This window comes from Phocoena sinus, chromosome 6, assembly GCF_008692025.1.
Source record: "Phocoena sinus isolate mPhoSin1 chromosome 6, mPhoSin1.pri, whole genome shotgun sequence".
Taxonomy (NCBI): Eukaryota; Metazoa; Chordata; class Mammalia; order Artiodactyla; family Phocoenidae; genus Phocoena; species Phocoena sinus.
In genome coordinates this window covers 51,477,007-51,493,407 of record NC_045768.1, presented here as the reverse complement: position 1 = coordinate 51,493,407, position 16,401 = coordinate 51,477,007, and the positions used below count along the sequence as shown (strand labels likewise).

Below are 16,401 nucleotides of genomic sequence, written 5' to 3'. Positions count from 1 at the left end.
ATTAGGTCCCATTTGTTTATTTTTGTTTTTATTTTCATTTCTCTAGGAGGTGGGTCAGAAAGGATCTTGCTGTGATTTATGTCATAGTGTGTTCTGCCTGTGTTTTCCTCTAAGAGTTTTATAGTGTGTGGTTACATTTAGGTCTTTAATCCATTTTGAGTTGATTTTTGTGTATGGTGTTAGGGAGTGTTCTAATTTCATTCTTTTACATGTAGCTGTCCAGTTTTCCCAGCACCACTATTAAAGAGTCTGTCTTTTCTCCATTGTATATCCTTGCCTCCTTTGTCATAGATTAGTTGACCATAGGTGCATGGGTTTATATCTGGGCTTTCTATCCTGTTCCATTGATCTGTATTTCTGTTTTTGTGCCAGTGCCACACTCTCTTGATTACTGTAGCTTTGTAGTATAGTCTGAAATCAGGGAGCCTGATTCCTCCAGCTCCATTTTTCCTTCTGTAGTTTGCTTTGGCTATTCGGGGTCTTTTGTGTTTCCATACAAATTGTGAAATTTTTTGTTCTGTTTCTGTGAAAAATGCCAGTGGTAGTTTGATAGGGATTGCATTGAATCTGTAGATTGCTTTGGGTAGTATAGTCATTTTCACAATGTTGATTCTTCCAATCCAAGAACATGGTATATCTCTCCATCTGTTTGTTACATGTTTAATTTCTTTCATCAATGTCTTACAGTTTTCTGCATACGGGTCTTTTGTCTCCTTATGTAGGTTTACTCCTAGATATTTTATTCTTTTTGCTGCAGTGGTAAATGGGAGTGCTTCCTTAATTTCTCTTTCAAATTTTTCATCATTAGGGTATAGGAATGCAAGAGACTTCTGTGCATTAATTTTGTATCCTGCTACTTTACCAAATTCATCGATTAGCTCTAGTAGTTTTCTGATAGCATCTTTAGGATTCTCTATGTATAGTATCATGTCATCTGCAAACAGTGACAGCTTTACTTCTTCTTTTCTGATTTGGATTCCTTTTTCTTCTCTGACTGCTGTGGCTAAAACTTCCAAAACTATGTTAAATAAGAGTGGTGAGAGTGGACAACCTTGTCTCGTTCCTGATTTTAGTGGAAATGGTTTCAGTTTTTCACCATTGAGAATGATGTTGGCTGTGGGTTTGTCATATATGGCCTTTATGATGTTGAGGTAAGTTCCCTCTATGCCTACGTTCTGGAGGGTTTTTTTTTTTTTTTTTTTTTTGCAGTACTAGGGCCTCTCACTGTTGTGGCCTCTCCTGTTGCAGAGCACAGGCTCTGGACGCGCAGGCTCAGTGGCCATGGCTCATGGGCCCAGCCACTCTGCGGCACGTGGGATCTTCCCAGACGGGGGCATGAACCCATGTCCCCTGCATGGGCAGGCAGACTCTCAACCACTGCGCCACCAGGGAAACCTGTTGGAAGATTTTTAATCACAGTCTCAATTTCAGTGCTTGTGATTGGTCTGTTTATATTTTCTATTTCTTCCTGGTTCAGTCTCAGAACGTTGTGCTTTTCTAAGAATTTGTCCATTTCTTACAGGTTGTCCATTTTATTGGCATATAGTTGCTTGTAGTAATCTCTCATGATCCTTTGTATTTCTGCAGTGTCAGTTGTTACTTCTCCTTTTTCATTTCTAATTCTATTGATTTGAGTCTTCTCCCATTTTTTCTTGATGTGTCTGGCTAATGGTTTATCAATTTTGTTTATCTTCTGAAAGAACCAGCTTTTAGTTTTACTGATCTTTGCTATTGTTCCTTTATTTCTTTTTCATTTATTTCTGATCTGATCTTTATGATTTCTTTCCTTCTGCTAACTTTGGGGTTTTTTTGTTCTTCTTTCTCTAATTGCTTTAGGTGTAAGGTTAGGTTGTTTGAGATGTTTCTTGTTTCTTGAGGTAGGATTGTATTGCTATAAACTTCCCTCTTAAAACTGCTTTTGTTGCATCCCATAGGTTTTGGGTCATCGTGATTTCATTGTCATTTGTTTCCAGGTATTTTTTGATTTCCTCTTTGATTTCTTCAGTGATCTCTTGGTTATTATGTAGTGTATTGTTTAGCCTCCATGTGTTTGTATTTTTTACAGATTTTTTCCTGTAATTGGTATCTAGTCTCATAGCATTGTGGTAGGAAAAGATACTTGATATGATTTCAGTTTTCTTAAGTTTATCAAGGCTTGATTTGTTATCCAAGATATGATCTATCCTGGAGAATGTTCCATGAGCACTTGAGAGGAAAATGTAATCTGTTATTCTGGATGGAATGTCCTTTAAATATCAATTACGTCCATCTTGTTTAGTGTATCATTTAAAGCTTGTGTTCCCTTATTTATTTTCATTTTGGATGGTCTGTCCGTTGGTGAAAGTAGGGTGCTAAAGTCCCCTACTATGATTGAGTAACTGTCGATATCCCCTTTTATGGCTGTTAGCATTTGCCTTATGTATTGAGGTGTTCCTATGTTGGGTGCATAAATAATTACAATTGTTATATCTTCTTCTTGGATTGATCCCTTAATCATTATGTATTGTCCTTCTTTGTCTCTTGTAATATTTATTTTAAAGTCTATTTTGTCTGATATGAGAATTGCTACTCTAGCTTTCTTTTGATTTCCATTTTCATGGAATATCTTTTTCCATCCCCTCACTTTCAGTCTGTATGTGTCCCTAGGTCTGAAGTGGGTCTCTTGTGGACAGTATATATATGGGTCTTGTTGTATTCATTCAGGCAGTCTATGTCTTTTGGTTGGAGCATTTAATCCATTTACATTTAAGGTAGTTATCGATATATATGTTCCTATTACCATTTTCTTAATTGTTTTGGGTTTGTTTTTGTAGTTCTTTTCCTTCTCTTGTGTTTCCTGCTAGAGATGTTCCTTTAGCATTTGTTGTACAGCTGGTTCGGTGGTGCTGAATTCTCTCAGCTTTTGCTTGTCTGTAAGGGTTTTAATTTCTCCATCGAATCTGAATGAGATCCCTGCTGGGTAGAGTAATCTTGGTTGTAGGGTTTTCCCCTTCATCACTTTAAATATGTCCTGCTACTCCCTTCTGGCTTGCAGAGTTTCTGTTGAAAGATCAGCTGTTAACCTTATGGGGATTCCCTTGCATGTTATTTGTTGTTTTTCCCTTGCTGCTTTTAATATTTTTTCTTTGTATTTAATTTTTGATAGTTTGATTAATATGTGTCTTGGTGTGTTTCACCTTGGATTTATCCTGTATGGGACTCTCTGCACTTCCTGGACTTGATTGACTTTTTCCTTTCCCATATTAGGGAACTTTTGAACTATAATCTCTTCAAATATTTTCTCAGTCCTTTTCTTTTTCTCTACTTCTTCTGGAACCCCTATAATTCGAATGTTGGTGCATTTAATGTTGTCCCAGAGGTCTCTGAGACTGTCCTCAATTCTTTTCATTCTTTTTTCTTTATTCTGCTCTGTGGTAGTTATTTCCACTATTTTATCTTCCAGGTCACTTATCCGTTCTTCTGCCTCAGTTATTATGCTATTGATTCCTTCTAGAGAATATTTAATTTCATTTATTTTGTTGTCCATCATTGTTTGTTTGCGTTTCAGTTCTTCTAGGCCCTTGTTAAATGTTTCTTGTATTTTCTCCATTCTATTTCCAAAATTTTGGATCATCTTTACTATCATTACTCTGAATTCTTTTTCAGGTAGAATCTCTATTTCCTCTTCATTTGTTTGGTCTGCTGGGTTTTTACCCTCCTCCTTCATCTGCTGTGTGTTTCTCTGTCTTCTCATTTTGCTTAACTTACTGTGTTTAGGGTCTCCTTTTTGCAGGCTGCAGGTTCGTAGTTCCCGTTGTTTTTGGTGTCTGCCCCCAGTGGCTAAGGTTGGTTCAGTGGGTTATGTAGGTTTCCTGGTGGAAGGGACTGGTGCCTGTGTTGTGGTGGATGAGACTGGATCTTGTCTTTCTGGTGGGCAGGACCATGTCCGGTGGTGTGTTTTGGGTGTCTGTGACCTTATTATGATTTTAGGCAGCCTCTCTGCTAATGGGTGTGGTTGTGTTCCTGTCTTGCTAATTGTTTGGCTGTGGGTGTCCAGCACTGTAGCTTGCTGGTCATTGAGTGGAGCTGGGTCTTAGCATTGAGATGGTGATCTCTGGGAGAGCTTTTGCCATTTGATAGTACGTGGAGCCGGGAGGTCTGTGGTGGACCAATGTCCTGAACTCGGCTCTCCCACCTCAGAGGCTCAGGCCTGACACCCGGCCGGAGCATGAAGACCCTGTCAGCCACACGGCTTTTGGGAAGTCAGGTCTTCTTCCATCATTCAGTAGGTGTTCTGGTGTTCTACATGTAGATGTATTTCTGATGTATTTGTGGGGAGGAAGGTGATCTCCATGTCTTACTCCTCTGCCAGGAGACTTGAAGGTCTCCTCGGCAATTTTTATTCCCTTAAAAACAATAGAAAATTATTTCTCACTCACGTAACAGTCCAATGGGGATTTTGCTGGTGAACAAAGACTCTTGCCCATCCTGTGAGTTAGGCACCCAGGTTCTTTTCATCTTCTTGCTCTGGCATCTCCTCGAGCTATGTGCTCACCTGTGTTGAGTCTGTGGCAGGGGAAATAAGCAGTGAGGAGAAGACATATCTACTCCTTAACATCCTTAGCCCAGAAGGAACACACATTACTTCTTTCTCATTCTCATAGTAGTTTATCACTCATTGCGAGAACTGGTCATGTGGCCACAGCTAGATGAAAGGGTGGTCTGGAAAATGTAGCCCCTGGCTGGGCAGCTGCTGCCCAGCAACAGTTCTGCCCTGTGAAAGGGGAGCATAACTTTTTGTGGACTGCACACCAAGTCTGCCACAGGTGCTCGGTCTTCATAATAATCCTTTTAGATGGTTGAAGAATATTCCATAAGTTGATACATCACACTTTATTTTATAGGTTCTTCATTATTAGACATTTATAATGATTTTAAAAAATTTTTTACCTCTAATGAATACCACTATAGGAAATGTCTACACATAATACCTTTTTCCCCTTTAAAGATTATTTCTTTAAGAATAATCCTGAAAAATGGGAGAGAGAGAAAATCATGAAGAAAAGTTACAAATATTTTTCACATTCTTGAATCTGCAGGTTTACTCCTTGAGGGTAGTGACTAATTTGTATTCATTACTGTACCTGCAGGGTCTTCTACATTACCTGTTTCATGGTAATACTCAATAAAATAAGTTGAATGACTAAATAAATTTTAACAGAAGCATGTGGAACATGATTTATCTTGGCTCTGGATAAAATATGAGTGAAATTTTTGTCCTTTGTCTTTCCCTTCTCAATCAATGGCACCGCCATCCATCAAGTTATTAAAGGTAGAAGCTGTGAGTTGGCTCCTTTCCTCACTGCCCCTGTTTTAGTTATTTATTTCTGTGTAAGAAATTATGACAAAACTTAGTGGCTTAAAATAAACAAATATTTACTATTACTCACAGTTTCTCTGGGACAGGAGGTAGGTTGTTCTGACTCGGTCACAGTTGCATATTGGTGGGGGCTTTGTCATATGAAGGCTTGAAGGGCTGGAGGGTCTAGTGCAAGGTGGCTCACCTTGTGGGTGCTGGCTGTTGGTGGGAGGCTTCAGGTCCTCTCCATTCAGGTGACTACACAGGGCTCCTTGAGTGTCCTGGTGACATGGTGGCTGCTTCCCCCAGAGTGAACAATCCAAGAGAGCAGGGCAGAAGCAGCAATGTCATTTATTGGAAGTTACACACCATCACTTCTGCAGTGTTCTACTAATCACTCAAATCTGCCTTATTCGCTGTGGGAGGGTCCTGCACCGAGGCATGAATGCCAGAATGCATAGAGCATTGGGGACCATCTTAGGGGCTGGCTACTATATATCTCTTCCATATTTCATTCCACCTACATGTTCTGTTCATTCTCCTTCCAAAAATATATTCAAATGTAATCACTTCTCTTCATTTCTGCTGCCTCTGGTCTAGTCCAAGATGTTGTCCACACTCAGATCTGCCGTGAGAGCCTTCCATCTGATCTTTCTCCTTTTGCTCTTGTCAGTCTCTAATGCATTTTGCATATTGAAGCCACTCCCTCATCATTCATTCATTTTTTTCAATTAATTAATTCAACGTATACTTATTGTGTACTTAGTATATGCTAAGTTTGTTTTAGATACTCAGAGTATAGCAGTGAAAAAACCAAAGTCCTTAGAACTTATATATAGTGGGAAAATAAACAAATAAAATGGAAAGTATTAAGGGGTAATATGTGTAATACAGAAGACTAAACAGGATAAAGAAAATAGAGGCCAGTAGAGAAATTAGGGACTTATGGGTGCCCTACTGTATAGGGCTGTCAAGGGTGCTATCTTTGATTAGTTGACGTTGAAACAGTAACCCAAAGGATGGGGTGGGGCAGGCTTATGAATACCTGGATAAGAGTGCTCTAAGGAGAGGAAAGAGCAAATGGAAAGGCACTGAGCACACTTGATATGTGTGAGGAACAGCAAACCAGCCAGTGTGGCCGGGGCAGAGGGAGGGAGGGAAGTGGAGAATGGCAGGTGATGGCAGTCAGATCATGTAGGACCTGGTAGACCATGAAGACTTTGACTTTACCTGGGGTTGGTGGGAGACGAGGACAGACATTGGAATGCTTTGCTGATGTGAATGACTTGCTTTTTTTTTTTTTTTTTTTGTGGTACGCAGGCCTCTCACTGTTGTGGCCTTTCCCGTTGCGGAGCACAGGCTCCGGACGCGCAGGCTCAGCGGCCGTGGCTCACGGGCCCAGCAGCTCCGCGGCATGTGGGATCTTCCCGGACCGGGGCACGAACCCGTGTCCCCTGCATCGGCAGGCGGACTCTCAACCACTGCGCCACCGGGGAAGCCCTGACTTGCTTTTTAATACGATCTTTTGGATTGCTCAGCCCATGATCTTTAAAAAATGTAACTGATATCAGGTCACTTCCACTGCTTAAAACCCTTCTATGGATTCCCCTTGTACTTAGAATAAAATCCAAGCTCCCTTAGCTCTTATAATTGTTACTGTTACTATTAAAATTGACACCCCATTATTCTCTATCATCAAAACCTGCTGATTTTTTCCAATATGTACCCAACTAGTAATTACTACTACCACTACTACTATTAGGCTTATTTGTTTATAATCTGCCTCATCCACTTGAAAATATGTACTCTGGGGAGGTTGTGGAGAGTGTGGGTCTTTCTATACTAAATTTTTTTTGTTTTAGCGAGGCTTCTTCTGACCCTGCCTCCATTTATTTATTTAATTATTTATTTATTTATTTATTTATTTATTTATTTTTTTGCGGTACGCAGGCCTCTCACTGTTGTGGCCTCTCCCGTTGCGGAGCACAGGCTCCAGACGCGCAGGCTCTGTGGCCACGGCTCACGGGCCCAGCCACTCCGCAGCATGTGGGATCTTCCCGGACCAGGGCACAAACCCATGTCCCCTGCCTCGGCAGGCGGACTCTCAACCACTGTGCCACCAGGGAAGCCCTTTCTATACTAAATTATTGCAAGAGTGCTTTGTTTTTGGAGCTCTTTTGTTTGCCCTTTAAAGGTTTTTTTTTTGGTATATTTTCTCATTGTCATATCTGGTCAGTGACCTACTTCCAGCAATGCTATCATTGGTGCCAGGGTAACTGCTGTTGAGCTGGACACGGGAGCTGGTTTTGGTTGCTGGGCTATGTCGGTACTTCTCAAACGTTAATAGACAAATGAATTATGTGGAGAAGGGGTGGGGTCTTGCTAAATACTGATTCTTATTCAGTAGGTATGGGGTAGGGCTTGAGGTTTAACATTTCTCCCAGCCTCGCAGGTAATGCCCATGCCTCTGGCCCTTTGAGTAGCGAGGGGGTTTGATCACCAAACTTAGCTGAATACTGGAAACAACTGTGGAGCTCAGGATCCCACCCCGAGATTCCAATATAATTGGTCTGGAGTGCAGTCTTAGTACTGGACTAGACTACTAGACTACTTAGTCCTAGAATTTTCTAGGCTTCACTAATGATTCTGATTTGTAGCAACATTTGAGAACCACTGGATTGGATGACGTTGGGCCTTATTTTAAAACAAAGCATATGGAGTAATGCTCTGCAGGGCTCTGCTGTTTTCTTTCTTTTTTAAAAAAATCAGTTTTGTAGCTATAGAGAGTCTGGCCACACTGATGGATGACCTCCAGATCTCTGCCTAGCTTGGCTGGATTTCTCCAATGTCCCTAGCACACGTTGCCAAAATAGGACTTCTGCCTTTGGGAGACTGGGCCTTCCAAGTGCAGCTAAAATACACTTGCAGACAATGAGGATGTAGCAGATCAGGTCCCCACTGTATGAGCTTGTGCTGAGGCAGAGAAGGAAGGTGAAGCAGACAAGTGCTCTGTTTTTTTTTTTTTTCTTTTAATTTCCAGCATGTACACGTGCGGTTTCTAAGCCAGTAACAAACTAAGAACTTCTTGTGTGATTCAAGCTAACCCTTTGGTCATCAGAAGTGGGTTTTTTTTTAATATATTAAAAAAATTTTATTTCATATTGGAGTATAGGTGATTAACAATGTCATTAGTTTCAGGTGTACAGCAAAAGCAGGTGTTTTAAACTACTGAAAATCAATGAGGCAGATCCCATTTACAGGTTAATAACTGACTGTGAGATGTGGGTGTCCCAAATGGTCTTGAAGACATGGGGAAGGAAAGACAACGCCTGAGCTACCCTTCCCCCTACCCCCTTACACATGCCCCCCACCTTAACCCCACTCAGTTCTTTTTTTTTTTTTTCCTTTTTGCGGTATGCGGGCCTCTCACTGTTGTGGCCTCTCCCGTTGCGGAGCACAGGCTCCGGACGTGCAGGCTCAGCGGCCATGGCTCACGGGCCCAGCCACTCCGCGGCATGTGGGATCTTCCCAGACAGGGGCACAAACCCATGTCCCCTGCATCGGCAGGCGGACTCTCAACCACTGTGTCACCAGGCAAGCCCCACTCAGTTCTTTTTGCCAGGTGATTAGTGTGTGCTAATAGAGCCTGGGACACTTTCTCATTGAAATGCACTTCAATCCCATGTAACTGGATTGATTTTTTTTCCTTGGCTAATCTAGATTGGTCGGCTGATTATTGGACAGAATGGCATCTTGTCGACACCTGCTGTATCCTGCATTATAAGAAAGATCAAGGCAGCTGGTGGAATCATCCTGACAGCCAGCCACTGCCCTGGAGGACCAGGGGGAGAGTTTGGAGTGAAATTTAATGTTGCCAATGGAGGTATGTGGTTCAGAATATGCCTTAATTGTCATGATTTCTTTCTTTTTATATTGTCATAGTCTTACAGTGACCCACTGATGGTGGACAAGCAAGGAAGAGAGAAAATGGCTTAGAAAAATCTAGTGAGGTGCCTGTATTAGTCAGGGTTTTCCAGAGAAGCAGAACCAATAGGACACATAGGGGGGCTCCAACCTACGATGGTTTGATTTAGAGATTTTTTGACTTTACAATGGTGTAAAAGCAATATGCATTCAATAGAAGCTACTTCATTTGAATTTTGAATTTTGATCTTTTCCTGGGCTAGCAATGTGTGCGTGGTATGATTCTCTCTCGTGATCCTGGGCAGGGGCAGCAAATACAGCTCCCACCCAATCACAAGGGTAAACAGCCAGTACATTTACAGCCGTTCTGTACCCATTCAATTTACAATGGGTTGATCAGACTATAACTCCATTGTAAGATGAGGAAGATCTGTATAGAGATTTATTATAAGGAATTGGCTCATGTGATTATGGAGGCTGTGAAGTCCCAAGATCTTTGGTCAGCAAGCTGGAGGCCCAGGAGAGCCAATGGATGTTAGGGTTCTGATCTGAGTCCGAAGGCCTGAGAAGCAGCAGAGTGTAAGGTCCAGTCTGAGTCAGGAGGGGCCAGTGTGTCAGCTGGAAACAGTCAGGCGGAGAGTGGATTCTCCCTTTCTCAGTTTTTTGTTCTGTCCAGGCCTTCAGTGGGTTGGATGAGGCCCAGCCACACTGGGGAGGGCAATCTGCTTTACTCAGTCTACTGATTCAAATGTTAATCTTATCCAGAAACACCCTCACAGACATACCCAGAACAATGTTTAAATGAACATCTGGGCTCTCTGTGGCCAAAGCAAGTTGACACATAAAATTAAGCATCACGTTGCCCAGGGTGACATGACGAGGAAATGGCATAAGGGGGTCTCAAACCCATTTTGGTCCTCTGTACTCCTCAGCACAGTGAAACGGTTGAATGTTGATGCTTATCTGACATGGAAGGACTCTGGATTTTAAAGTTGGAACAGACCCTCAGAATCATTTAGGTCATTCCTGTCATTTTATAGGTGAAGAAATCAAAGCCCTGAGAGGCTGTTTGCTCAAGGTCCCATGGTCAGACAGATGGCTCCTTAGCATAAGTCCTACATTCTCTCTTTCCTATAGTGTTGACTTTCTCTCACTGACATGCCTAGAATTATTTCACTTTTTCTTATATTTATAGAAATTTATAGTTTAGAAGTCCTAGTGGGGTGGGATACATGTATAGGGGTGAATTGAAAATTTTTTTGAACATATGTAAAGGTAGGAAGGATAATAAGTGGATACCATGTATCCATTACTTTGTTTTTCCATTTTGCTTAGTTCTTTTCCTCTGAAGAATTTTAAGGTAAATTACAGCATAAAGATATTTTGCACCCAAATATTTCTGACATCTCTTTAAAATAAAGACGTATTCCTATATAACTGCATGATCACACCAAACAAAAATAATACTAATTCTCTAATATCATCTAAAACTTAATCTGTATTCAGAATTTTCCAAGTATCCCCCAGATGTTATTTACATCTGTTTTGTTCAAACCAAGTTTTATCCCAGAACCATGCATTTCATTTGTTTTTTTAAATTAATTTTTATTGGAGTATAGTTGCTTTACAATGTTGTGTTACTTTCTGCTGTACAGCAAAGTGAATTAGTTATACGTATACATATATCCCCTCTTTTTAAGATTTCCTTCCCATTTAGGTCACCACAGAGCACTGAGTAGAGTTACCTGTGCTATGTAGTAGGTTCTCATTAGTTACCTATTTTATACATAGTAGTGTAAATATGTCAATCCCAATCTCCCAATTCATCCCACCCCCCTGCATTTGTTTTTTAAGTCTCTTAAATCTCTTTTAATCTAGAATACTGAGTCTTCGTGTATATGTGGGTGGGAGCTGAATTTTAACCAACAACTGTTGCCATTATGAAGCATTCCTGGCCCAGGCAATAGCACGTCCTGAAGGGGAAGTACATGATTGCCCCCTCCCTGCAGCCATTTTGGACATTATCCAAAGAAAGAACATTACTCACATCGTGTTAAAAAAAAAACACCTTATGAGGAGCCTCATTCTTGAAAGTGTGATTCAAGAAACCCTGCTTCACTAAGAAGCACACCTAGGGCCAACATCTAGTCTTGCAGCAGCTACTGAATATTTCAGGAAAAAATATGCAATGCGTAGGTGTTCTGCACACTGATAACACAGGCCATTTCATGAGCTCAGAAAATGGGAATTTGTAGAGCAATGTAATATATAAGTTGCCAAACTAAATAATGTATTTAAGCATTTAAATTAATGCCTGACTTCGTGTCTTGCAAGAGAATCTCAGTCATCTCTATGATAACTTGTGAGGCACAAAAGGGGAAGATATTATTTAAATAACCATTTCGCAGACCGAATTACAGGAGGTTATGGAACCTGTTCAGTCATATACTGAATAGGGGGAGGGGGTTGAACTTATCGTTTAGCCTTTAACTCTGTTGAAAGTCCTTCCTCTTACATTTAATTCTTCATGTTTACATGTCTTGGCATCATTAATGAGACTAACATTCCTGATGGCATGGAGAGATTCAGTTGGTTTCTTCCCACTTACAGTGACTTTTACCATGTTATCCTTCATCTGAAGTTGCAGACATTCATCTCTTCTATGGGGTGTCATACAAATACATCTTATGGCATAAGTTAAAAGCTAAGTGTCTATAGAATTAGTAGGCACATCCAGGGAAATAGGACACATCTAAAGCTATGTTGCTTTTAAATTATTTAGAGGACAGGACCTTTCTGAGCATGTTTTTAAATAGGGGAGAAGGTGCTAGAGAGCAAAAGGAATCAGTAATAAAAATACTGATTTTTTTGAATAATTACAGTGTGCCAAGCTTCATAGTCAGAACTTTACATACATGTTCTCATTTAATCCTCATGGTTTAAAAACCTTGCCCAGTGTCACAGAACTCATTATCTGTGGAGCTCATTTGGAACCTAGATTCCAAGAAGTAGGTAGAACTTCTGAGTAAGGAGGCAGAGATGAGGGAAAGAAGCACTTTGAGGGTACAGAGTGGAAGTTTTGGGAAATAGTTGCCTATATCTGTTGAAAAAGAAGAAGAGGAAATGTAACTTGCTAAGATAATGGGGAAAGGATAGAGAAGGGGATAAATGGAGATGTTTTCATAAAGGTCCTCTGGGAAATTTGTTGAGGATTCCTGAGGGGTTGTGAGGACCGAGTTGAAGTTAAGCAGTCTCATTCTTCGGGGGAGCCAGTTGGTGTAATTTCATGACTGCCTTCAGCAATGCATGGGGGGAGTGTGGGAATAGCAGCAATGGAGCAGATGATGGTGATGTCCCGGGACTGGGGAATGGCAGTGTGGGCATGGCAGAGCATAAGGTGGGCTGGTAGTTGTTAAGAGTCTCTGAGCTGACATCAGACTATTAGGAGTCAAACCCAGCCTCTGTCACACGAGTGATGTGACCTTTGTTAAGGTCACTTCTTCCAATTTCAGTTTCCTTATTTGGAAAATGAGGATACTAATAATTCTTACTTCATCTGCTTTTTGTGAATGCTGAATTCCACGTACCATGTGAAAGGTGGTATGCGTAAGTTTCAACAAATGTTGACTTGTCTTATTGTACTAACAAAGGCAAGGCTCAACTGCTAGACCATAGGATCCTTCTGGGATAAGAGACCAGTGAAATGAAATGGACCGATGGCCTGGGAGTAATCAAGTGATGTTGGGCATCAGTATAGGAATGAGGAACAGGTTCACAGGGGTACAAAGTAGGGTAGATGAAAGATTAGGAATTTGTGGGATTAAGATACTCAAATTTGATATTTTTGCAAGAAGCATATCAAAAGACAATAATACTTATGGTATGACTGTACTAGGAATTGACTAAAATGAAGAGGGAAGTCACTGGAGTGGAAGATGCCAAGAACTGGGAAGATGTAAAGGGATGCAGAGGATGCTCATGAACTCAGAGGTTATCAGTGTTGCTTTTGGAAATCAGTGTGCTTTGGCAAACAAACTCAGACGGAGACTTTTAAAATGTGATGGAAACATCCCAAGAACATAGTGTGGTGCCTGGGAGGCAGAGGGATAGACGTGTATCATCTGGCAAGCATAAACAAATGCAAAAAGTAAATAGCACTCTTTACTTTTTAAGTTTTGCAAAAGAATACAAAATGGTAAGGAGTGAAGCTGAGAAGGGCTATGTTTACTTCTTTGTGGTCTTCACTTTTCCTATGTGAGAAAACGTGGGTAAAATCTACGAGGCTCTTTTCAATCCACTGAAATGGTGCTATTGTTATTCCTTTCCCCCCCTCTCCCCCCCGCTTTGTTGAGATGTAATTGATATATAAAAAACCGGCACATATTTAAGGTATGCAACTTGATGAGTTTGGTCATTATTCCTTTTTATATGTTCAGTGAACCTTCTTTGGGAGACGGTAGCAGTGCTGTGCTCTAAGGCAGCACTGTCCAATAGAAATATATTGTGAAGCAGCTCATGCAGCTCAACATCAAAAAAAACAAACAGCCCAATCCAAAAATGGGCAGAGGACCTAAATAGACATTTCTCCAAAGAAGATATACAGACTGCCAACAAACACATGAAAGAATGCTCAACATCACTAATCATTAGAGAAATGCAAATCAAAACCACAATGAGGTATCACCTCACACCAGTCAGAATGGCCATCATCAAAAAATCTACAAACAATAAATGCTGCAGAGGGTGTGGAAAAAAGGGAACCCTGTTGCACTGCTGGTGGGAATGTAAATTGGTACAGTCACTGTGGAGAACAGTATGGAGGTTCCTTAAAAAACTAAAAATAGAACTACCATACAACCCAGCAATCCCACTACTGTGCATATACGCTGAGAAAACCATAATTCAAAAAGAGTCATGTACCACAATGTTCATTGCAGCTCTATTTACAATAGCCAGGACATGGAAGCAACCTAAGTGTCCATCGACAGATGAATGGATAAAGAAGATGTGGTACATATATACAATGGAATATTACTCAGCCATAAAAAGAAATGGAATTGTTATTTGTAGTGAGGTGGATGGACCTAGAGTCTGTCATACAGAGTGAAGTAAGTCAGAAAGAGAAAAACAAATACCACATGCTAACATATATATCTGGAATAAAAAAAAATGGTTCTGAAGAACCTAGGGGCAGGGCAGGAATAAATATGCAGACATAGAGAATGGACTTGAGGACACGGGGAGGTGGAAGGGTAAGCTGGGATGAAGTGAGAGAGTGGTATGGACATATATACACTATCAAATGTAAAATAGATAGCTAGTGGGAAGCAGCCGCATAGCACAGGGAGATCAACTCGGTGCTTTGTGACCACATAGAGGGGTGGGATAGGGAGTGGGGGAGGGAGACGCAAGAGGGAGGGGATATGGGGATATATGTATATGTATAGTTGATTCACTTTGTTATAAAGCAGAAACTAACACACCATTGTAAAGCTATTATACTCCAATAAAGATGTTAAAAAAAAAGAAAAATATATTGTGAGCCACATTTGTAATTAAAAATTTTCTAGTAGCTACCTAAAAAAGTAAAAAGAAGCAGGTGAAATGAATAATATATTTTATTTAACTTAATATATCCAAAATATTATCACTTCAACATGTTACTATAAAAATTATTAATGTAATGTATTCTATTTTTCTATTAACTCTTAAAATTTGATGTGTATTTTGTAACTGCAGCACATGTCAGTTTGACTAGTCACATCTCAAATGTTCAAGACCCACATGTGGCTAGCAGCTATTGAATTGGACAGTGTAGCTCTAAGCGCTGGGATATAAAAGAAATCAAGAAATAATTTCTGTTCGGTAGAAAGTTATAATATAGTTGGTGAGTGAGATCAATATACAAAGTTATCAATTATTTATGTTTTAGATCTTTCAATCTACTTATTTATTTGATTCCCAAACTCGTTGTAAAAAACCTAAAGTTGCTTGCATGAAGATATAAAAATTAAAAAGAAAAGAAAAATTAAAGGAGGACAACCATTGATTTCATGTTCAGTTCATTTAAAGCCTATCACTTCACCTTAACTGTCAGCTTGACCTTGTGAGGAAGTGCATCAGATATTTTAAACCTCACTTTAAAAACTTGGGAGTCACTAGAGAGTGTGAGTTGGGGAAAATCATGTACCCTGGTCAGCTTATGCATCAAATAGGCAGCAGATCTGGGAGTAGAAATCGTATTTTCTTTCTCTAGGTGCACTTGGGAAGCTGCAGTTTGCAGTTAAAATCTGGAATCCCTCAGTTCTGTCAAATGCATATCCTGTTTGTGTCTCATATCCTGAATAAAGCTGATGACATAACCAGGTCTCCCTGGCAGGTGTGCAACTATTTTTAGGGAAGACATATCATTGTTTAGAAGTGGATTAAAACAAACCAACATGTGGGTTATTGGCCTACATGGAACAGGTGAGGCTGGCCACGTTTCCTCCAGAGTGGAAGGATAAGAAATATCGAGGTACATCGAACTGTGCACTGGTGACCGTTGTCTAGAGCAAAAATGAATCTTTCTCCTGCTTGGTGGAGGAAGAACTAACATTTCTCTGATTTAATTTTTAAGCAGATTTATTTTCGGTGGTGCATTATTTTCAAATTTTAGGTCCTGCGCCAGATGTCGTCTCAGACAAAATCTATCAGATCAGCAAAACAATCGAGGAATACGCCATATGCCCTGATTTACGAATCGACCTGTCTCGACTAGGAAGACAAGAGTTTGACCTGGAGAACAAATTCAAACCGTTTAGAGGTAACAGAGAAACTGTATTTTGAAGAAATCAGAATAACTCCGTGGATGGGGGTGACTCTGGGTTTTTCTTCAGGGAAAAGCACACACAAAAGTGATGGAATTATCAATCTCAGGAGTGGCACTTGATAATTAGATGTAATGTGAGTGTGGTGCAGAGAGAAATAAAGGCCGCCAAGATATTTAGAACTGGCAAACTTTCAAAAACGACTTTCCAAACTCTATCATTTTTGACATAGGGAACATTTCATGGCTGACTCTTTTACAGTGTTCCAGGAATAGGCTGTGAAGCCAAAACGTCTTTGCTTTTCTAAGCAATTAAGGTGAACATACCGAA

The 16,401-nt window shown here is 40.4% G+C and overlaps 1 protein-coding gene across 1 annotated transcript in view; it reads left to right on the top strand.

Moving 5' to 3' along the window:
• PGM5 (phosphoglucomutase 5) overlaps positions 1 to 16,401 on the top strand; it is a 198,962-nt gene that overhangs the window by 15,781 nt on the left and 166,780 nt on the right. Inside the window, exons 2-3 of the mRNA XM_032635313.1 lie at positions 9,059 to 9,221; positions 15,921 to 16,067. Coding sequence (XP_032491204.1) covers positions 9,059 to 9,221; positions 15,921 to 16,067 — 310 coding nt within the window. The remainder of the gene's footprint in view (positions 1 to 9,058; positions 9,222 to 15,920; positions 16,068 to 16,401) is intronic.